This window comes from Mauremys reevesii, linkage group 1 (genome assembly GCF_016161935.1).
Source record: "Mauremys reevesii isolate NIE-2019 linkage group 1, ASM1616193v1, whole genome shotgun sequence".
NCBI classification, from domain to species: domain Eukaryota; kingdom Metazoa; phylum Chordata; order Testudines; family Geoemydidae; genus Mauremys; species Mauremys reevesii.
In genome coordinates, this window is record NC_052623.1 from 129,044,205 (window position 1) to 129,068,682 (window position 24,478).

Genomic DNA, 24,478 nt, shown 5'->3' on the forward strand with positions numbered 1-24,478 from the left:
TGGTTCAGATGCTAACTCCGTGATAATTCCTCAATTATGTGCTCTAATATTTTTCTAAGGGTAAAGGTTTGTGTCTGAGCATTGGGTTCACAGAATATTCAGTGTTTTTTCTATGCCTATTTGTTTTTTTAAAAAACAGGTTAATACTTTAAGTGATGAGAAAAAAGGAACTTTCACCTATGTGTTGTATTGGTGCTCTCTTGTATATTTGTATTTTTTGTAAAGTTTGAGGCAAATACTTGAAAAGTTTAAAGATTTTACTTTCCTTTATTTTATACTTTACATCTGAATTCTGCTGAGTAGAAAAATCAATAGTTGAAAAAAGCATTTTCATCATTCATTTTTCAAAAAACGACAAAGGAGATGTACTGTGTACCGCAAAACCACCGATAGAAAGAAAGCCCCAAACCATATATGAGGGGCACACATTGATTTTAAGGAAATGTGTTACGTTCTACAAATCTTGCTTGAACCCTGCTTCTTTTCTATGAAATTTCTTAATATAGAAAGGGCTAGTTCCAGAATCCATTAGAGTCAGTGCGTGCCCTCGCATTGTCTTTAATGGGCTGAATCAACCCCATCCATAGGTACTGGTTTTCAGGTAATTTGAAGACCCTGTAATAGAAACTAAATTGCGGTAGTTCTTTAAATCAGTCATCATAATCACCGCATTACTGGCCTTTTTACAAAAACAGTCAGAATTTTCTTGTGGAGTAAGGAATCAATTTGATTACAGCTGTAGAATACAAGGAGAATGCTTGTGGGTATGAAACATGATGCTTTGAATTCTAAGCCCCATCTTGAATCACATATAACCAATCTGTTAAATTTTATCTTTTTGATATGTATGTTGTACTTATGATTTTAATCATGTAGTCTCTATTCATCTTTAAACTCAGCATTTTCACCTTTATTTTACAAATGATCTACCATATATACTCATTCATTAGCCCGTTCGTTTATAAGCCAACCCCCCTCCCCCTGATGGTTAGGTAAAAATAGCAAAAACTGTATGACTCTTTCATAAGCTGACCCTATATTTCAGTGGGTGGCAAACTTTGGCTCCTGGCCCGTTAGGGTAAGCTGCTAGTGGGCCTGGACGTTTTGTTTACTTGGAGCGTCTGTAGGCACAGAGCCCCTCAGCTCCCAATGTCCGTGGTTTGCCGTTCCCAGCCAATGGGAGCTGTGGGAAGTGCCTGTTGACCTGTTGAAGTATTAAGAGATTTCTGAAACAGGTGAAGTATTAAGAGATTTCTGAAACAGGTGGTGCAACAGGTGAGCATCCAAATAATATATAACTCAGCGCATCTAGAAGGAAATTGTTGTATCTTTCTCAGTTGTTTAATATTAAAAGATGTTTATTTCTGTTCTATCCAGTGTAAACTTTCAATAAACACTTCTTTTGTTTTATCTAAGATGAATTGGTGTTGGTTGTTTTAGTCTAGGAAACAATGATGGTTGATGCTTCTGAACAAAATAGATCTGTCATGTTAAAGGAGGCAGGGAACTATTAATGACACTTCGTCTTTAAGGATATTGGGGAGAAAGAGAGAGCTGCAGTCTTTCTTAAGGAGTAGTGCCTCTGTCTATCCTTAATGCACACAAGGACTAAACCAGGGGTCAGCAACCTATGGCATGCATGCCAAAGGTGGTATGCAAGCCGATTTTTGATGGTTACACGGCCCGCTGGCGCTCTGGGGTTCCCGCTGCTGGCCCCTTGCCAGCCGGGGTCCCAATCAGCACCCTCTGCTGGCCTGGGGGAAGGAACCCCAGGCTGGCAGCGGGCTAAGACCCCAGCTGGCAGGAGCTGAGCACTCAGCCCGCCGCCGCTCTGGGGATCCCACTGCTGGCCCCTTGCCAGCCGGCGTCCCCCCCCTCCGAAATCCCACTCGGGACCTCTTGCTGGCTTGGGTCAAGGAACCCCAGGCTGGCAGCAGGCTGAGACCCCAGCTGGCAGGAGCCAGCAGCTGAAACCCCAGAGTGGCGGCGGTGGGCTGAGCCGCTCAGTCACTGCTCTGAGATTCTGGCTGCTGGCCCCTTGCCAGCCGGGGTCCCCGCTGCAGCCCCACTAACCTTGCTTCCGGCTGGAGTTCCAGCGCAGGCCCCCTGCCAGACAGGGTCCAGGCTTCCGGCCCTGCTCAGCCCTACCAGCCGCCAGCTCCACTCACCTCAGCTGCCGATCTGGGGTTCCAGCAGTTAATAACTGATCACTCAGAAGCTTGTGTGCAGCTTAAAGTATCTAAATACGTGCCAGACATTGGAAAACTCAGCAAGGAAAAGCAAGGGCAAGGATCACACTAAACTGATAAGATCTGCATTTTAATTTAATTTTAAATAAAGCTTCTGAAACATTTTGAAAACCTTGTTTACTTTACATATAACAGTAGTTTGGTTATACATTATAGACTTACAGAGAGACCTTCTAAAAAATGTTAAAATGTATTACCGGCACGCGAAGCCTTAAATAAGAGTGTATACAGGAAGACTCGGCACACCACTGCTGAAAGGTTGCCGACCTCTGGACTAAACAGTGTTACGGGGTGAACCACTGTTACACCCTACTTTTCATTTGTTTACAGTTTAAAAAACCAACAAGATAAACACTTTCCTATTGGGTGGAAACTTCCAATGTTTATTTTCTCAACCAAAAGGTGGATTTTATTTTTGCAAGTTTAGGCATAATTGACTCAGCCACTTGAGTTGGCTAAGCAAGAAAAACAATGTTTAAAAAAAGTTCTCAGTGGTCTAATTGCATACACATAGTGGATGGGGTTTTTTGTTTGTTTGTTTTGGCTGCTATTGCTACTGTTTGCTATTGGTTGGTGATGTTTTGTTTGTTTTTGGGTTTTGGCAGCTTTTAATTTATGAGGGTAGGAAAAGAAGAGAGTCAGGTGGTCAGATCACAAGACTCAGAGCCAAGAATACAGCCTACCACTCCTGCCTCTGCCACTGACTTACCGCGTGATTTTGGGTAAGCTTCTTTGTTTCACTTTTCCTATATGTGCAATGGGGATGATCAAAACTACCTTGCAGAGATATTGTGGGGCATAACTGAATGTTCATTAAGCACTTTGAGATCCTTGGCTAAAACATGCTACGTACATTCACAATGTTACTGCGGCCAAATATTAGCTTGCATTTGGCTGTAGGGGATATAATAGCTTCAGAGAACTCCAAAACCACAATTACACAGGAGTAAAACAGGAGTAATGCATTGGTGAATCTCTGTCTTCTTGGTTACCACAAATTGGATTAGATTCCATGTGAGCCACCATGATCTTTAATGGTGTTTTTTTTTTAAAACCAAAACTCTATCACCTTATCCTAAGATGAAAAAAAAACCAACCCCATAACAAAACAAAAAAGTCTTCTAAGGGGTGCATGTTGTGTACCCTTTCCTGGCTTTTCTTTTTTTGAGCATGCATGTGCGTGTGTCAGCCCATATGTGCAGACTCAGGGGCAGATGATGTGAAGTACCTTCCCCGAAGAGCAAGCTGAGGAACGTACTGGCAAAGCTGGCTTTTGTTCAACCTTCCTACCGCCTGAATTCTTAGCCAGTGTATCCCCAAATAAACTATAACAGCCTCAGGGATGATGACTATGCTGCCTACAACCCTTCCCAAGTCACTCCACAGTCCAGAATAGCCACAGCAAAGGTCTCTGGCTATACTTGCTCCAGGTCACTCACCACCAGCTTTGCTCTGATAAGGTGCTGAGCAAGGGCCTCACCCCTCAAAGGGAGCTTATGTGAGCTTGACAAATCCGGAAATTATTATTTGTATTGCAGCAGCACCAAGCAGCATAGCCCAAGACCTGTTGCGCTAGGTGCTGTACAAACACAGAACAGAGAGCTGGTCCCTGCCCCAAACCGCTTTCATTTAAGTCCCTGAAGGTGGCTTCAGGTACCTAATTTAAGGCATCCAGCTCTGGAAACGGCCTTTTGTCTTCTTTCTTGCCAGCTTATCTCTACAAACAATAACACTCTCCCCTCCCCCAAACAGCAACGTCGAGATGGGGGAGGGGATTTTATGGCTTCTCCTCCCCCGTAACCCTTCGGCCCAAGGGTGGGAGACAGAGTGGGGCTGGGATTGTAAAGGTCTCGGTGAAACACACCAGCCAAATGCTCTGGAGCCAGGTGAAATGGCCGCAGAATGGGGCCCCCAGCAGCGTGGGGGGCGGGGGGAGCGGGTCCCGGCGCACCGGCAGGCGGGGCAGGAGGCGCGCAGCCCAGGGGGGCTCGCAGGAGGCGGGAGCACCGCCGGGGCGGGCGCGCCAGAGGTTACCTGAGTGCGGCCGGGCGGCGCTGGGGGCGGAGGCAGCCCCGCTGCCCAGCAAATGGCTGCGCAAGGGCAGCTGGAGGACTCGCGCGGGGGGCAGCGCGCGGGCCCCCGCCCCTCATAAAAGCACCTGCGCCGGGCCCGGGCTGGGCGCGGGCTGCCTGCTGCGCCCGGGGCTTTGTCCGCGCGCGCCCGGGGGGGCCCAGCGCGGGGCTGGGAGGCGCCGCCGCCGCCGCCGTCAGACGCGACCCCAGGCTGGCAGGGGGGAGTGGCCCATTGCAAATGCAATCGGCCAGGGCGTGGGTCTCGCATGCACGCTAGAGCCTGCGGATGGTCAGGCTTTGTCGCCCGCTAAGGACAGTGCTGCGGCGGGGGCTGAAGGGAGCGTGACTTTGTAATTCCCTTCCCGGGTCTCCGGCCGCAGGAAGGAGGCTAATTACCAGCTGGGGATTTGTCAACTCAGCCCGGGCCTGTTGGGAGCCAGGGAGACGGGCTGGAGTTGTTGCTGCCAGTGTCCGAACCCTACCCACCAACAACAGCCTACCCTTCTGGCTGAAAGGATGGCTGGTGAGTAGGCTTGCTTTCTCTCTCTCTCCCCGAGGCTCTTGTTAGTTAACTAGGCTTCACTTGAGTTTTAAGCCCCTTGTCTTGAATAGAGTACACCAGGTGTGGTAGAGCTTTGTAGGAGTAGGATTGATTTGTTTTCCCCCTTTGGTTTTAGGATACATACGCGTTTCCCAATGTTTTTTTCTTGATAAAGACTGTCATTTAGTGTATGCAGTGTTTGTTCACAATAGAATAATACTATGTTGTAATTAGTAGGCCTGGATTAGGATTTAAACCATCTGGCTGGTAGGAGCTAAACTCGTTTATCTATTACATATGCAAATATAAAGTCCTTTTACCTGGGTTATCATTGGAGATTTCAAAGGTTCATAAGGTTATATATTCGGTATAAAAGCATACTTACTGATTTTCTTGATCTGGGTGAAGAAAAGCTCTCTGTTTTATACTGCTAATAGCGACACAGGTATTATTTATGAATAGCCCTCATTTTAAGAAAAGCCAAGTGGTAGTTTATTGTAATACAGGACATGGTTGGGTTTGGTTTTCCTCCCTGCTTATTCCCAGGATCACTGCCTAATTTGTACCAGGGCTTTGCTAGAGTTGAGCCCTAGCACCTCTAGGCTTAGCAGTTCATCACCACCACTCCTCCCTCCACCTCTGGGCTTGCTGCATAATTTATGAATGTAAAAAGATTGCTTGAGACCCAGCACCTCTTTCATTACAAATTTAAGCGCTGCCCAGGATTACTGTGGTATAGAAGTTGTGAGGAACCTTTTCCGCCACATGGTTTAAACCTGATTCCTCTGATCAATTAAGGAGTATCACTGAGAGTTTTGAAGAGAATTCCACTCTGTTCTGGGCCACAAAGATAGTAGCAGTGGTGTGGAACTTTGTGTGTTGGGAATGATGCATGGAAAGAATTGTGTGGAAGGAATCCATAAATTAGAAAATAAACCATTTTAGGCATCCTTATTTGTCAAGATGAAGAGTTATACGGATGTCTTATTGAGTTGATTTTGGTTTGGGTAGCATGCTGAACTGTGAGATGTGGGAAATCTAATGATGCATTGCACGGGCTCCTCTTACCTATCTCTCCAAAGTCAGAATTTCCAGCAGCTCTATGGCCAAATTTAATAACTGATTGTTTTTCAAAAACTGAGATGTTAAAATCCTGGGATAAATATGGAGTGCAGTAGAATTATGGTTAACCAAGTGTCAAAACCATTTTCTCATGTTATTTATTTGGCTTTCACCATGATCATCGATCATATTAAAATCATGAGTTCTAGGCTAATAGTTATGTGATTAGACCATATCTCACGTCTCAGTAGAAAATAATACAATTCAATAGAAGTTACATGGTTTGAGATGCAATTACTACTGACTTCCAAAACTGCACACAGTATTCAAGGTGTATGCGCACCATGGACTTGTATAGTAGAATTATGATATTTACTGTCTTTTATTGGTCCCTCTCCTTATGGTTTCTAACAGCTTTTTTTTTTGACTGCTGCTGCATGTTGAATGGATGTTTTCAGAGAGCTACCCACAATGACTCAAAGATCTTTTTCTTGAGTAATAACAGCTAATTTAAACCCCATCTTTTTGTATGTATGGTTAGGATTATTTTTTCCAATGTGCATTACTTTGCACTTATCAATGCGCTTATCATCTTTGGTATCTTCTCCCACCCACCCCACCATGGATGTTAAATTTAATTAATTATGGTTGGTATAACCAAGCATTTCAACTATGCTCATCTCTAGGACTAGATTCTATATTCCACTTTATTCCTAAATCAGGAATAGCCTCTCTTCTTATGAGTTCCAGGACAAGCTGCTCTATGAAGCAGTCATTTTAATGTGTTTAAAAATGTTATATCTGCACCCCTTCCTGAAGTGACACATACCCAGTAAATATTAGGATAGTTGAAATCCCCCATTGCTATTGTGCTTTCTGCCTTTGTAGCCGTTCTAATCCCCCTGAGCATTTCACAGTCACCATTGCTATCCTGGTCAGGTGGTTGGTAGTATATTTAAACTGCTAGACTCTTACTGTTGAAGTGTGGAATTTCTATCCCTATAGAGATTCTGTAGTACAGTTTGATTTAAAATTTGTACCTTATTTGACTCTAGCTTTCTTTCACATGTAGTGCCACTCCCACACCAGTGCAATCTATCATTCCTATATATTTTGTACCCTAGTATTACCATGTCCCATTGATTATCCTCATTTCCATGATGCCTATTATAGCAATATCCTCTTTACTAATGCTAGTTCACCCATGTTAGTATTTAGACTTCTAGCCTGTTTTTAGTAAGCACTTGTACATTTTTGTCAATATTTAGTTGCTTGCCCTCGTGTTCTTTTTAAATGTGATTCTTTTATGTTTGCCTTTCTGACTAACTCCTACCTGTGCTTTACCAACTACTTTGTTATCCCTTTATTAGGATATAGATTTTCTCCTTTAATAAATTCATCCCTAATGGATGTATCCACCTGAACCATGTGCTCTTCCACACCTGTTACTTTCCCTCAGCCCTTAGTTTAAAAAGTTCTCTACAGTGTGGTTCCATTTTGGTTTAGGTGGATCCCATCCTTTCTGTATAGGCGTCTCCCTTCCAAAAAGGTTCCTCAGTTCCTAATAAACAAAACCCTCCTACTTACAACATTGTTTCAGCCACACATTGAGACTCTGCAGTTCTGCCTGTCTTCCTGGCCCTGCATGTAGAGCTGGAAGCAGTTCAGAGAATGCTATCATGGAGGTCCTGGACATTAATCTCCTATGTAGCAGCCTCTCTCCTACCTTTCTCTGTCACTGGTACCTTCATGTACCACCAGTTCCTTCCCAGCACTGCACATAAGTCTGTCTTAGGCCTTGCTACACTTGCAAGTTAGAGCACATTAAATCATCCTTGAGTGCCCTAACTCCTGAGGTGTCCACACTGGCAAGGCACGTAGAGAACCCGGACTCCGTGGCTGGAGCGCCTATGGTAATCCACCTCCACGAGAAGCATAAAGCTTGCTGTGCCCCGGCTGGAGTGCCGCGGTGCCAGTGTGGACACCCTGGTCTGCTCGGCCTCCAGAAGTGTCCCACAATGCCTGTTCTAGCCACTTTGGTCATCACTTTGAACTCTACTGCCCTGCCCTCAGGTGACCAGCCATCAGACCTGCCCTTTAAATTTTCTGGGAATTTTGAAATTCTCCTTCCTGTTTGCTCAGCAAGGCATGTAGTGATCTCAGAGCATCTTTCCAGGTGACCATGCCTCCACATGCCAGACGATCCCCAGTATGGAGCAATGGCGAGGTGCTGGACCTCCTCAGTGTTTGGGGAAAGGAAGCTGTCCACTCCTAGCTGTGCTCCAGCCTTAGGAATTGTGATACCTACGGGCAGATATCAAGGGCCATGATAGAAAGGGGCCATGACCGGGACACATTGCAGTGCAGGATTAAAGGGAAGGAGCTGTGGAGTGCCTACCACAAAGCGCAGGAGGCAGACCGCTGCTCCGGTGCTGCTCCCACGACCTACAAAGAGCTGGAAGCGATACTTGGGGGTGACCCCACCTCCACTCCGAAGAGCACCATGGACACTTCAGAGGCTGTAGCAGCCCAGCGTTCAACAAGGCAGGAGGAGGAAAGCGGGAGCAAGGGTGCTGAGGAGGATGGGGGCCAAGAGCCAGATAATGGCCTGGTATTCCTAGATTCATGCAGCCAGGAGCTGTTTTCAAGCCAGGAGGAAGGTAGCTAGTTGCAGCGGATGGTGTTTGGGAAGAACAAACAGCAGCGGAGGTGTCCGGTAAGTGACTTTTATTTTGGGAAGGTAGTTGTTCGGTGCGGGCTCTTGGGGCAAGGAGGGTTGCAGAAAGAAGGGTTAGGGCTGCGTGCATGCCTTGATGTAGAATAGGGCGTCGATGTGCTCTCATATTGCAGTAATCAGCCTCAGTGATCTCATCAAAGGTCTCATGCAGAAGCTTGGCAATCCGCTTGCTCAGGTTCCTTGGCAGAGCTACTGTGCTCCTTGTCCCAGTAAGGCTAACATGTCTGCGTCACTGTGCCGTGAGGGATGTGGGGGACCATTGCCGCACACAGGCAAGCGGCATAAGGGCCAGGGCGGAAGCCGCATTGTTGTAGAAGACCCTCTCGCTTCCCAGATCACCCTCAGTAGTGAGATCTTCTATGTTATCAATGGCCGAAAGACTGCAAAGAATCAGGAAGCGTCCATGAAGAAGCAAGGAGGACCTGCTGCATGAAGTCAGTCCCTTACTGAAAATCAAAAAGTACAGGAGTGGCAAGAGACTGAAAGAGGATCCGACCACCAGCAGAATGTGGATTGCTGGCACCAAAGCACGCAGTGGCTCCTAAGCATTATGGAGCGCCAAGTGGACTTGATGCAAGCAGTCATAGCGCTGCAGGTGGAGCAGATCCGTGCCCTCCCTCTCCGCAACCCTTGTTCCAAAACTCTTTCCCTTGTGCCCCCCATGTCACTGCCAACCCACTTCCCCCAACATCCAGTTTCTTATCACCACCAGCTGCCTCCAACACCTGTAGCTTCACCACCCAGCCCTGCAAACTATGTCCCTTACCCACTGAACTCAACCCCCATCACCATGCATTTTAGCCAGCCTGAAGTGCAGCACTCATTGGGGGGCACTGCAGATAGGAAGCTGAATATGATAGGACATATGCAAATCTTTGATTGTCCCATTCCTTACCCCGTGCCCTTCCCTCCTCCCACGCAGCACAGATGTGTCATGTGCTTTCAGTTTCCTCAGCAGTCCTTTCTTTTCAATAAATGGAAAGCAACAGGCACTGCAAGTCAGTGCATCATACATAGCAAACACAGATGCCTAGTAGCACTGGAACTGCTGCACTTCACTCCTGTGCAGGGCACCAAATGTTACTGGTGGCTTTCAGCATCAAATTGCTCCCTCAAGGCATCCCTAATCCATACAGCCCCGCGTTGAGCCCCTCTAATAGCCCTGGTCTCTGTCTGTTCAAATTTAGCATCCAGGTGTTGAACCTCCGTGGTCCATGCCTGAGTGAAGCCTTCATCCTTCTCTTCACAAATGTTATGGGGTGTACAGCATGCGGCTAGAACAGTGGGGATGTTGTCATCGGCCAGGTCCAGCTTCTCATACAGACAGCGCCAGCGGCCCTTTAAATGGGCAAAAGCACACTCAAGAGTTATTCTGCACCAACTCAGCCTGTTGTTGAACTGCTCCTTGCTGCAAGCCTCCCTGTGTAGGGTTTCATGAGCCATGGCATTAAAGGGTAAGTGGGGTCTCCAAGGGTCACAATGGGCATTTCGACTTCCCCTATGGTGATCTTCTGGTCTAGGAAGAAAGTCCTGGGTTGCAGCTTCCTGAACAGGCCTGTGTTCCGAAAGATGCGTGCGTCATACACCTTTCCGGACCAGCCTCTGTTAATGTCCCTGAAATGCCCACGGTGATCCACGGGCGCCTGGAGAACCATTGAGAAATACCCCTTCCGATTTATGTACTCGGAGGCTAAGTGGTCTGGTGCCAGAACTGGAATATGCGTCCCATCTGCAGTGAGGGAAACCCATTTGTGTAAAGCCAGCCACAATGTCACGCATGTTGCCCAGAGTCGCAATTCTTCTGAGCAGGATGCAATTAATGGACCTGCAAACTTGCATCATCACGATTCCAACGGTTGGCTTTCCCACTCCAAACTGGTTAGCAACCGATCAGTAGCTGTCTGAAGTTGCCAGCTTCCAGATTGCTGTAGCCATGTGCTTGTCCACCAGCACGGCAGCTCTCAATCTCATGTCCTTGCGCTGCAGGATGGGGGCGAGCTCAGCACTCAGTCCCATGGAAATGGCTTTCCTCATCCATCCAAAAGTTCTGTAGTCACTGCTCGTCATCCCAGATTTGCATGACAATGTGATCCCACCACTCAGTGCTTGTTTCCTGAGCCCAAAAGTGGCGTTCCACTGTGGCGAGCATGTCTGCGAATGTCACAAGCAATCTTGTGTCATATGCTTTATGTGAGTCAACATCATTATTGGACTTCTCACCGTCATTTTGTAGCTTAAGGAGGAACGCGACTGCAATTTGTTATGTTCTGGAGAGACCCATCAGCATATTCGTTGCAAGTTCAGGAGCCATTCCTGCAGACCGAAAGGGAAGACAGAGCGTGCAGTACAAAAAACATTGAAAGAGGGCACCAAATGTGGACAGAAGCACAGGGATTGCTGGGATGCGAAGTGATGCATCATGGAGCATTGGGACAGGACCCAGGATGGCCCACACCCCCTTCCCACAAGCCACAGCGCCAGAATGGGAAGAGGTGCTCTGTGGGATAGCTGCCCCTAATGCACCGCTCCCAATGCCATTGCAACTGCCGCAAATGTGGCCACGCCACTGCGCTTGTAGCTGACAGTGTGAACACACGGCAGCGCTTTCCCTGCAGCGGTCTCTGTGGGCTGGTTTAACTCCTGGTGCTCTACATCTGCAAATGTAGCCATGCCCTTAGATGACTCATGAGATCTGCAAGCTTTGCACCCAGCAGGCAATTTACAAGTTCTCCCCATCATCACAGACCCAGCTATAGGTTTCTAATAACCAAATCCCCCATTATTATTACCTGGCTCTTCCTAGTAACTGGGGTTGCCTCCCTAGGAGGGGTAACCTTAGTGTGAGCGAATATCATCTGGAAGCAGGGTCCCAGTTATGGGATTGTCTCTCCATTCCAGCTTGATGTTCTTCTTTCCTGAGACTTTCATCCTCCTTTATTGTATCCCTGAAAGTCTCCACTATGTACATCTGTGTCCCTTAGCTCCTCCAGTTCAGACACTCTGGACTCAAAACCCTGTAATAGCTCCCTGAAGGCCATGAATTGCTTGTGCCATATGCATACTTGTACCACCTGCCCACAAGGAGGTAACCATACATGCTGCATTCAGTGCAATAAATGGGATAGCACCCGCTCTGCTACTGGATTTCTGCCTGTGTTGTTTTTACTCTTGTAGGAGTCTTCCCCTGGCCCCCCCCCCACCTTTGGATACTGGTCTAGGTTTAGAGTATGCTTGTTAGGTGTATCTGTCTCTCACACACCTTCGCTAAACTCCCCTGTTTGTTAGTTCCTAGCTGGGATTTTAAATCCCTGTTCTCTCTGAGTTAGCCCTGCCCCCTTGTCTAGGGATCAGTAGATTGCAGGCTGGAGCCTCCTTAGAAAGCTCTCCGCCAAGCCTGAAAGGCTGCTTGGCTTGGCCCACGGCCCACCCGCCAACAGAGCAACTATAATCTGTTATAACCCCAAGGGTCACATAATAGTCACTCCTTTGCAAACTTCCTGTTTCCTGCTCCTGCTTGCTAACTCCTTCTGTTAAGGACTCCAAATTGCCACAGTCAGTTGACTACTAGGCCTGGCCTCTTTGGTGACTGCAGCCTTGTCATGTCCAGCTCTCTGCTGCTCTGCTTTGACACCTGACAAAGACATTTGTGCAGCTGTGTGTTTAACCTGCTGTAAAAGAAGTAGTAAAGCACTGCTGCTGAGATTCTAAAGCTATGGTTCAGCTGACACTTCTATTCCAAATCCTTTGGCTATATCTAAAGTTATTCATCTAGGCTAGTGAAACAGAGCAGTGATACTGATTGTATGAAATGGTTTGTAACATTATTTGTCCTTGCAATAGTCCAGTGCATCCTCACAACAACACACTTTTTGGGAGAGAGTGAAGAGGGGAGTGAGGAGTCCTGGGGGAAAGTAACATTTTGGCATAGCCATATAATTTGTATAGTTGTACCATTTTATCTGGGATCCTGAAATGGCCATAATGCCTACCTCTGCAGTTGGGAGCAAGCACTTTTAGATAACTTCTAAATTCTTAGCCCCCACGTAGTGAAACATTCTGGAAGATGAAAGGTGTTCTAAAGAGTTAGGTACAATATCCCAGGATGAGATCATTAGTAATTATTTGTATTGCAGTAGCATTTAGGAACCCCAGTTATAGGTCAGGGCCTGACTGTACTAGGCACTGTACAAACATCAAGGTTCCTGCCCATGTATAAGACAAGAGACTAACAGGTAGGTATAGCAAACAAGTGATGAAGTGCAAAGTAACAAGGAGACAATACTGGTCAGCATGAAAAGCAGTAGTACAGTGCACAAGGTGTTTAAATACTGTCTAGTTTTTGTAGGCATTGCAGCAGAGTTTCTCAGGCCTATTCATTATTGCTTCCATTGTGAACTACGCCCTCGAGGAAGCAGTGCCACCTCTTTATGTTGGTTTTATCTGCGAAGGGATGATGTAGGAGGCTGAGTGGTTGCTGATCCCCAGAAGAGGTTGTAGCAGAAGTTACAAGGAAACTAAATAACCTCTAGATTGCAATGAATGGGCTAAATGGATAGAACGCTACTAAGAACATTGATCTAGGGAAATTCAGGATGAGTAATTTGACATGAGCACCTTCCTTACTTGCTTTCTGGTTATGACCTGGTGCAAGAGGGGCACCAGCCTAGGAAGACCATGAGAAGCTGGAGAACTTCTGAATGGGTCAGGACATCTGCAGAGAGATAATAGCAAAGCTTGGCCCTGTGATATTGTGGAAGTACACTTGGATGTGAGCGGTAGTATACAGGTACAATTTACTAGCACACATTTGGTGTAGGCTAGCTGACCATTTGACCTGGTGTGCTAGAAGTGTCTGTACAGCAATAAATGAGGACTGGCAGAGGAGTGTGTTTGCTATTAAAAAATCCAAAAAGTAACAGGTGGATTTGAATGCAACTAGGCCTTCCCCCAACTTTGTGGTGCTATTGATGGAACCCCCTTGTCCTTTCTCTGCCCACCACAGGCAGCACAGAAATACGTTAGCCAAAAATGCAGCTACTCTAGAAGCCAGCACTTGGATATGTACCTTGGCTGGCTGAACAAAGTGCATGATTCATGAAATTCTAAGCAGAATCTCTGGCAGTTCATTCAAGTTCATGCCTGCTAACTTTTGACCATAATAAAGAGCACTACCTTGATTGCCCTGTTGCTCCAGATTCTGAACAGGGCCCTGCACTGGCTTACAGGTCTATGAAAGTTTGTTTTTGTTTGTTTTTTGCTTAAGTTTTGTGGGAAGCAAAAGCCTTGGGTAAGTAGCACAAGAACTTGGTGATCTCACAGAACGCTATTGCCACCAGGTCCCCCACAGTATTGCCATGACCGCTCCAGTACTTTAGTTTATTTTTACTGTCCATTTAAAATGATCATCTATCCTGGTACAGTATTTCCAAGTCATTCACTGAAGTTGTCTAAATGGACAGGAAACACTCTGGTTTGTTTCAGCATGCTTTTTTCAAGTAATGTGGTAAATTTCTATTAAAACCAATGAACAAATGTTGGCCATAGTTATTTATTTTTAGATCCGTAGAACATTTTTTTTGCCTCTCCTGACTTTGACCTTGCACATACAGTTGTTTTATCTGGAAAAACAAATGAAAACTTTCTTACAATATGTACATCTGTATATTTATCTGATGACATGGAGTTACATTAAATCTGCAGTGACTGTCTTTATCTCATTTGACCTAACTCCAAGTATATTATCTTTAGGATGCCACAGCTTGAAAACCATTATTTAGTGTGAACAATATTTTGATGAATGTAATGATAATTAAATACTTTTAAATAACTGTGCAATACATAATGGTAGGACACTTCAGAATACACATTTAAAGTAAATCTTACATGTCATCAGCCCTGGATTCCAAAACTGAAGGCCAAACTCTGCTTACTTTACTACCCTGACAAGTCCATAAGAGTGAATGAGTGAAACATGGTTCCATTGAATTTAGTGGCACAACTGACTTCATTTGGACCAGGATTTTACCCAATAACACTACTTGCATGGGTAAATATGCAGAAACTGGCTCTTAATTTTAAAAATAATAATTGAATACAGTTTGAAAGGTCTTCAGGATTATCATAAAGTCATGTTCATTATAAGCGAATACAAATTCTAAATTAGGAGACTATCAAGCTGCGCTTCCTATATGAAAAGCGTACATCATTTATCACTACTTTGAAGATTTTTTTTTCTTTTATTTTTAAACCTGTTACCCCATATGGACCTTTCATGATTAGTGATGTTCATATGTGATTTTTATAGTAGAAAGCATATGTTTCTTTGCATCAACAATATTCTAAAGTGATATGATTTTAATCAGTAATTTAATTGCTTCTGTAGCTATATACTACATTTAATTAGAGAACAGATGTATTCCATAATAAATTATATAAAAAAATAATAGTAAGGCCTCTTATTTGAGAAGGGTCAAAAATGTTAGAGATGTTACTGTTTATAATGTAGTTCAGGGGTCTTCAAACTTCATTGCATCGCACCCCCCGTCTGACAACAAATTACTACAGGACCCCAGGAGGCAGGACAGAAGCCCGAGCCCTCCCAAGCCCCACTGCCCCAGGGTAAGGGTGGGTCAAAGCTGAAGCTCAAGGGCTTCAGCCCCAGGGAGGGAGCCTGCAAGCTGAGCCCTGCCGCCCAGGGCTGAAGCCCTCCGGCTTTGGCTTTCACCTTGTGCAGTGGGGCTTGGGTTTCAGCCCTGGGTCCCACTAATCTAAGCCAGCCCTGGTGACCCCATTGAAAGTGGGTCACAACTCATTTTGGTGTCCTGACCCACAGTTTGAGAACTGCTAATGTAACTGATTCCATTGTAGCTCTTATTACAGTTCTGGTTTGGAATATGCAGAGAATGAAAATGTCTGGAGTATGATAACTTGCCATCCCAACTTGCTGAGTAACTCATCTGTTTTTAGATGTATTGTGTAAATATTCAGGTCTGGTAACTTCTAGCATTTTAAAAAGCCATAAGAAAGTGAGATGTTTTAGCTTTATGGTTCTTATTTTAAATACTACAATATTTAAACTCCCACTCATTTCATGGTTAGTTTCTATGTTAAGAAAAGTACATTTCAGTTTGGTTTTAGTTCCTCCCAGTATTTGTGGTGTTATATATATTTATTTATTTATTTGGTCAACAGTGCTCTTGGCATATATTTACTACAATATAAGAAATGTCTCTCTTTAAGTCTTTATCTTTTCCTTTTGAAAGCTTCATTTGTTACTTGTTGCTAAAGAGGCCTTCTTGGCCATTACTGCTTTTTGTTTTTTTAATAAACGCCTGACCTATATGTGAGTCATCTTTTACTTAGTGATTTTTCCAAAAATGTTTACGAGGGTAGAATCATGGAAGATTAGGGTTGGAAGAGACCTCAGGAGGTCTTCTAGTCCAACCCCCTGTTCAAAGCAGGACCAATCCCAACTAAATCATCCCAGCCAGGGCTTTGTCAAGACAGGCCTTAAAAACTTCTAAGGATGAAGATTCCACCACCTCCCTAGGTAACTCATTCCAGTGCTTCACCACCCTTCTACTGAAATAGTTTTTCCTAATATCCAACCTAGACCTCCCCCACTGCAACTTGAGACCATTGCTTCTTGTTCTGTCATCTGCCACCACTGAGAACAGTGTAGCTCTATCCTCTTTGGAACACCCCTTTCTAGTAGTTGAAGGCTGCTCTCAAATCTCCCCTCACTCTTCTTTTCTGCAGACTAAATAAGCCCAGTTCCCTCAGCCTCTCCTTGTAAGACATGTTCCCCAGCCCCCTGATCATTTTTGTTGCCCTCCACTGGACCCTCTCCAATTTGTCCACATCCTTTCTATAGTGCGGGACCCAATATGCCAGATATGGCCTCACCAGTGCTGAATAGAGGGGAATAATCACTTCCCTCAATCTGCTGGCACACTGTTTACTCATATCCAGCTTCTCATCCACTGTAATCCCCAGGTCCTTTTTGGCAGAACTGCCTCTTAGCCAGTAGGTCCTCATCCTGTAGTGGTGCATGGGATTCTTCTGTCCCAAGTGTAGGATACTATACTTGTCCTTGTTGAACCTCATCAGATTTCTTTTGGTCCAATCCTCCAATTTGTCAAGGTCACTCTGGACCCTATCCTACCCTCCAGCATATCTACCTCTCCCCCCCATCTTAGTGTCATCTGCAAACTTGCTGAGGGTGGAATCAATCCCATCATCCAGATCTTTAATGAAGATGTTGAACAAAACCGGCTCCAGGCCTGACCTCTGGGGCACTCTGCTTGATACTGGCTGCCAACTAAACATCGAGCCGTTGGTCATCACCCATTGAGCCCGATGACATAGCTAGCTTTCTATCCACCTTATAGTCCATTCATCCAATCCATACTTCTTTAACTTGCTGGCAAGAATACTGTGGGAGACCGTATCAAAAGCTTTGCTAAAGTCAAGGTATATCACATCCCACTTTCCCTATATCCACATAGCCAGTTATCTCATCATAGAAGGCAATCAGGTTGGTCAGGCATGACTTGCTCTTGGTGAATCCGCGTTGACTGTTCCGGATTACCACCACCTCCTCCAAGTGCTTCAAAATGGATCCCTTGAGGACCTGCTCCATGCCTTTTTCCAGGCACTGAAGTGAGGCTGACCTATCTGTAGTTTCCCAGATTCTCATTCTTCCCTTTTTTAAAGACAGGCTCTATATTTGCCTTTTTCCAATCATCTGGGATCTCCCCTAATTGCCACATGTTTTCATAGATCATGACCAATGGCTTTGCAATCACATCAGCCAACTCTGTCAGCACCCTCAGATACATTAGATCTGGACTCAGGGACTTGTGCATGTCCAGCTTTTCTAAATAGTCCTTAACGTGTTTTTTCACCATTGAAGGCTGCTCTCCTCCCCCCTCATACTGTGCATACTGTGAGATGACCTTGTCTGTGAAGACTGAGGCAAAAAAAGCATTTGAGTATGTCAGCTTTTTCCATGTCATCTGTCACTAGGTTGTCTCCCCCATTCCGTAAGGGTCTCACACTTTCTCTGACCACCTTCTTGTTTCTAGCATACCTGTAGAAACCCCTCTTGTTATCCTTCAGATGCCTTGCCAGCTGCAATTCTAATTGTGCTTTAGCCTTCCTGATTACACCCCTTCATGCTTGAGCAATATTTTTATATTCTTCCTTAGTCATCTGTCCAAGTTTCCACTTTTTGTATGCTTACTTTGTGTTTAAGCTCACTGAAGATTTCTTTGTTAAACCAAGCTGGTCGCCTGCCATGTTTGCTATTCTTTCTGCACATCGGGATGATTTGTTCCTGCACCCTCAAGAAAGCTTCTTTAAAATACAGCCAGCTCTTCTGGGCTCCTTCCCCGCTCAGATTAGCCTCCCAGGGGTTCCTGCCATCAAGTCCCTGAGGGAATCAGTCTGCTTTTCTGAAATCTAGGGCCCGTAGTACTTTCACCTACACAGCAATCTATTTGAACAGTTCTAATCTAGATTTCACATTGGGTACAGTTTTACTTAAGTTCAAAAGTATCTTTGATTGAATATTGATTAAATGAAAATGCTGGTTTTGATTTGGAGGTTTTTTGTTTAAATAAACTATGGATACTCCTAAAGAGACTAAAGGATGTGAGCTTTTATTATTCCTAATCTTACTGTCATTTGGAGCACAAGATTTTACCTTAACATCAGTAGGTCCACAGGAATCCACATTTAATAGTCCCTTGTTCTTCGCTTGCTTCCTTCAGGAATTTGATTAGCAAGGACATCTGATAGTACTTTCCGAACTGATTTTAGTCAGCTGCAGTAGTGATTCACTTACGTTATACCATTGTTTACTTTTGTGCTGTCCTACTAATCTGATATTGGAGGATGGGTAGCTTCAAATTAATTCAGTCCAAATACAGATAAAGCAGAGATTTTTTGACTTGTGTTAATGCTGGTGGGTTGCTTCTGGTCTGATGAGTCTCTTGAGCTACAGGGAGCTAGTTTAAACAAAATCAGTCAACAAACTTCGTAATATATGTTGTCGCCCAGCCTGTACATTGTCAGGTAAAAGTGAGAAGGCTGTGGAAAAAGAAATTGTGAGGATTAGGGTATCCTGTCTTGGACAGTTGTAAAAAAAACAAAACAAAAACAGAACAATTTCCTGACTGTTAGGAGATTTTTAAAACATTTCTAAATAAAAAGCTTATGCCATGAAGGTAAGTGTCTGGGGTACCTTGACAATGTGTGGTGAAGGGTTACACCCCTTCACTTTGCTACCTTACAGTTGAGGGAGCCATGATCCTATTTCTTGTACTCCCCCCATTCTGCAAAATACTAAGCGCCCTCTAGTCCCATTAATATCCAGACTTAAGTTAATAAAAGTCAAATGATCTCAAGCTTTGCAGGACCAGGCCTGCTGAGCATAATGGCTGTGTCATTCTGATGTTGCTTAGAGGTGATTGGGCAAGGTTTGGGCCAGGTCTCCATGTGCTGCCCATACAAATCAGCCAACAGTGCTGAGCTGGCACTGGGGGGAACGCATGCTACTCCCTTGGAGAATTCCAACAAAAACAGCCAGAATACTTCCAGTGATTCAGGTTTGGATGTTAAAAGGAGATGAGGACACTTAGTAGGATTAGACTCAGTCTAATGATTTGCACAGGCAGCAGCCATGTCCTAAGGCACAAAGGGAGGTGGGAGTCTTTCTTGTGAATCTGTTTCCTCTGCTCTCAACTGATCTAAATGTTCTGGGTTTTAAAGATTATTTTAAATTTGTAAGCTGGTTGTGTAAAGTCAAAGCGATCAACTTGCTCCAGTCACATTGAAATAGGGTAGATGCTGATACTATATACAAGTTGGATAGAGGCTGATGCTTTCTCAGGCAGTCATAATGAACTTTACATGCATGTTTTTCTCTCTTCTGTTTTGGATTGCTGCAGTTCTCTGCTGTGACACATCTATGCCAAACAAACTTGCCCCTGAACTTTGCCACATATAATGCCTACTCTCATTGTTTGTTTTTGTTTTCTGAGGGTGGTTTTAGTATTTTTTTTTTTCCTAGCCTGTAAAGCGGTTAGCTTTGGAATACATTTTTAACAGCTTTATCTAGGCCAGGTCAACGCTAGTGAGCTTACAGTGGCACAGCTGTACTGATGCAGCTGCACTGTTGTAAGATTGCTTGTGTAGCCGCTCTGTGCCACCGGGAGAGAGCTCTCCCGTCAACATAAATGAGTGGCGGTAGCTATGTTGGTGGGAGAGTGTCTCTTGCCGACAGCACTGGCCACCCTGGTGCTTCTGTTGGTGTAATTTATGTCACTCAGAGGGGTGTTTTTTCACACCCCTGAGTGACATAAATTATACCGACAAAAGTGCTAGTATAGAAATAGCCTTATACAGAGTAAATAGAGTCCTTTGTCAACTCCTGCTTGTTTAGCAATTTTCAGTACACCAATCAGTTCTAGTTTTAAAGCATTACATCTTTAGATTATCTTGCTGATATTGGGTAGAAATAATAAATTCATTTTAATTAAATTAAACACACTTTTTTTTAATCTCAAAACCTTTGATATTAGTTTGTATGTACTATTTTCCTCTAGAACAGTTTGCTTCACCCAGTGATGTTGGTTTTTGCCCAGAACTGTTACTATAGTACCATGCTTCAGAGAAATTCCACTTGAGGCCATCTCCTTGAGAAAATCTTATGCTATTGCTGGTATAGTTTTGCTTCTGCATAATTGCCTGTACTTTTAAATGGTGGGGTTGAGTTACTAATGCTTCCAAAACAAATATTGACTGAAGATATCCAACAATTTGTAGGAGTTAGTGACATCCACCCAACAACGATCTCCTGGTCAATTGTGTTGCCTAGTGAGCCCAGACGTGCTGGTTGATGGGTGGCTTGCTTTCAGAGAGATGCCATTCACCTATTGGCTATGTGATTCTAGTTTTCCCCTGGGCAGCCCCAATAATAGCATTCCTGTTAGAAAGTAAAAATATATTGTTATGCAACCGTGTTTATTAATAGGCTAACACCAGCAGGCAGAGACCCTGGAATAATGATGCAGATGTGAGCCCAGTAAATAAAATAATCAACTGTTACTGCAAGAATGTGCAGAGACAGCTTGACTCCTCCTATAGGTGCTGTGACAGTTTCATTTCCCCCAGGGGCAAGAAGCACAGGCATGCCCCTGAACATCTGAGAGTTACTTCGTGATATGGGGTTTTTGCCATCTGAGAGGAGTTACTCCTAGGGGCTATAGGCAGGTATGCCAAGGTACACCTACTTACCCAGCCTGCTTAGTAGCTCTGTTACGTTATTCTTCTCTGTATCCTTTTTGAATATTGGTTTGATTCAGGGAGGTCACAAAAAGATAGATGGATTTAGCAATTTCTTGTCCTCCTGCCTTAACAACATGCGGCAGTGTGTTTTTTCTGTGATAATGACATGAATGAGAGAACTTGCCTAATCAGTTGGATTATATTGTATACAATATTTGAAGAAAAAATCTAAAGATTTTATTACAGGGAAGCTGACGTGATTTGGCAGTAGCGTGATGCAACACCACCTGGGCAATGATTTGTTTATAAATCAATGTAAGGCTAGTTCACAAACCCCGTAGCAGATACTAGCCTAAATTAGGGGTTAACAAAAAACAAGAATTGGACACGTTCTGCAAATGTGTGCCTAGAATTCTCTATTCAGTTTTCTGTCTTTTGGCAGGGTTTGGGACGGGAAGGAGCTTATCATAGAGAGCACAAACTCTTATAAGCTATACCCTATTTGTTAGCTGGAGGAGAAGATGGATGGTGGGATGCTGCCAAGAATGCATATTTTACATAAATAGAATAACCATTCTAAATATTTGTTCACAGTAGCAGATCAGGCATTTGTGACCCTTGGTACGGATGATGTTTATTGCCAAGGAGCTCTGGTTCTTGGACAGTCCTTGAGGAATCACATGACATCTAGAAAGCTGGCTATACTAATTACACCACAGGTGTCCAGTGTGATGAGGTAAGAATTCAAAAATTCTCAGCTGTAGTAAATGTGAAAAATAATTGGTTGCAAACCGGACTTCTGTTGAATTTCTTGTCATAACATAATTACAAATAAACCTACTATGTTTTTTTTTAATGCATACCTTAGCTTCTTGCTGTTCAGAGAAACTAAACCCGAGGTTTTCAACAGTGACTAGTGATTTTTGTGTTTCTCAATATTTTATTTCCACCACACAAAAAGAATGGGGTGGGCAGCCATACCCTCCGGAAAATTAGGCTTCTTTAAGATGCCCCAGTTTAGGCACCTAAAATTACTAATCACTTGAAAATATTGCCCTAAGTCTTTGGTGGTGGAACATTTAAATCATTGTTGGTTTTTTAAAAAAACAAACACACACCTTACTACTTAGTCTGATTCCACAGACATTCTATGTGCAGAACTCTCATTCGATCACTTCACATCTAGTAAATTAGTTGGGTCAGACCTGGACAGCAATACGCTGGGAGACTCAGTTACTGCAGGACATGATGCAAGTAAATCAGTAGATGGTAATCTTAGCTCTTACCACTGAACCAGTGCTGCAGTATACTGCTGGAGGGGCCATCTTTTGAATGGGATGTAAAACAGAACACCACAGACTTCAATTGTTACATCTGCTTATACTGAGTCTGAGTTTGGCTTTGTGTGCAGTTTGAGAACTGCATTGCTGATTCTGAATGTGGTGTGGTGGTGATTGTAAAGCATGGGGCAACTTCTCTTTTGCTGCAGTTAAATGCACTGGCAAGTCCATGCTTCCAGGGTTTTTAAGCACAGGTCAAATGTGAACAGTATACTATCCCTGAATAAGACTCTAAGATATTAATAATGTGAATTTTAGAGCTGGATTGATTTTATTTTTTATCTAATCAAGTTTTTTTGTTAAATTTTTCAACAAATGTCAATTTTTTCCCATTTATTGATGAGAATAATATTTTTCAAAAGCACCTAAATGACTTGGGAGCCTAAATCTCAGTTATAGGACTTTTTGAAAATTTGATCCCACATTAAAAAAACAAAACCCCTAACCAAAGCAAATCTTAACTCTCCCCTTCCCCCATTATATTTTGGTGACTAATGACTGATTCTGAGAGCCAGTTAGTCCTTAAATTATAAGCTGCCGAGTGTAGGGCTTGTGTCTTCCTCTCGTTGGACAACACGTAGGATATTGTAAGTGATAACACACAAATTACCTTAAGATTATTTTCCTGTTCTAGGCTTGTAAATGTTGATGATGATAATCATCAACTTCAGTATTGTCTAGGAAGATTCTGTGAGTGATTATGAAGACACACCCCACTGAAATTCTTTTGAGAGGGCTTGAAACAATAGTAATATATCTATATCTCACATATTTTAAACGTGTATAACTGAGGATAAATTTACTCTGACAGGCACAAGGAGGTGCAAATACCTGTACCAGAAAGGCCTGCTACACCCTGGGGAGGGACCATGCACTGCAGAAGTGGCCAGTGGTGGTGGTTCTGCATGTTTATGCAATGAGAGGACAGCTCTACTGTCCACTTGGCCCTTAGTTGTAATTTGTGCCCCTATAGTTACCTCCAGGGCAGACTTCTTGTCTACAGGGACCATGCATCTTGGTTTAACCTCTAGTTGGGGGTCGTTAAATCAGAACTGAGTGTCATTGCGGGGCCAGTTATCTTCATGTCTGATTTTTTGCACTATGTTTAACTGAAGAAATGTTTCTAAATTTTATTGTTCCTGTATGTTGCTTGCTTTGTCAGGGCTGTCCTCTGCAGTGTGTTTGATGAAGTGATTGAAGTGGATGCAATTGACAGTGCTGACTCCATGCACTTGGCTCTGCTGGAAAGGCCAGAGCTGGGTGTAACCTTCACCAAACTTCACTGTTGGACTCTCACTCAGTATAGCAAATGTGTCTTTATGGATGCAGACACTTTGGTGAGTAGAGAGTGGTAATCATGTTGTTAGGATTCTGAGTGATGTTAAAGATAGCTGGGTAGATTCTGCTAGACAAATCCAGACTGGTACCCATCAGAGTAAGGTGGCCCAAAGATCAAAAGAATTTGTGCGGAAATAAAGTCACCTGTTTAACTAGCTGTCCAGTACAAATTATGGCCATGATTGCATTTACCATCATCTACACAGAAGCAGTTCATTTTGCAGGATTAGTTGGGCCAGTTCATTGTTTATATTAGAAATTAAAGTTGAACATTTGTCTCTGGATCTGAAAAACATTTTTATGAGCTGTGATCCCGCATTGTGTGTTTTATTTACCAAGAAAGGGAGAGATTCAGGGGAAGTGGGTTTTTATTGAATCTTTCATTTTTGTGGTAAATAAATGTATTTATTCACTATTTTATTTATCTGATTTATAATTTTATATAAAGAGCACCTATCCCATCCAATCAGCTTCTCTTAACCATTAAAAATTCAGGGCAGATCCTCAGTTAATGTATTATAGCTTCTCTCCATTGATTTTTGAAGGAGCAGTGCAGAATTTCATCAGCAGAGGATCTGGTCCTCAATGTTGTAGTATAAATGGAGCAGTCTTTCCTGCTCCCTTCCAAGCTTAAAAGAAGGAAACCGGCAAACAAACATACCAGGCAAACGATTCCAAAAATAAATCCAAACAATATTAAAAAAAACAATCTAGTGCTTCACTCAGCTGTCCCCAGAGTCGTGCCAAACCAGATCTTTCAGACACACAGCTTTCACCAGCCATTATTACGCTTATTCAAACAGGTGGGCTCTGCAGCATGCCCCAAAGGACCTTGTCTGTGTCTGTGT

General features: G+C 43.9%; 1 protein-coding gene across 2 annotated transcripts in view; it reads left to right on the top strand.

Moving 5' to 3' along the window:
- The first annotated feature begins 4,498 nt into the window (after positions 1–4,498).
- The window catches only part of GYG2 (glycogenin 2), a 37,224-nt gene continuing 17,244 nt past the window's right edge, over positions 4,499–24,478 (top strand). The window contains exons 1-3 of one of the 2 annotated variants that reach the window (XM_039501898.1): positions 4,499–4,844; positions 21,550–21,688; positions 23,455–23,629. In XM_039501898.1, the coding sequence (XP_039357832.1) occupies positions 4,838–4,844; positions 21,550–21,688; positions 23,455–23,629 (321 nt within the window). In that variant the 5' untranslated portion in view covers positions 4,499–4,837. Of the gene's footprint in view, positions 4,845–21,546; positions 21,689–23,454; positions 23,630–24,478 lie in introns of both variants that reach the window. The other variant, XM_039501889.1, reaches the window with a different exon arrangement.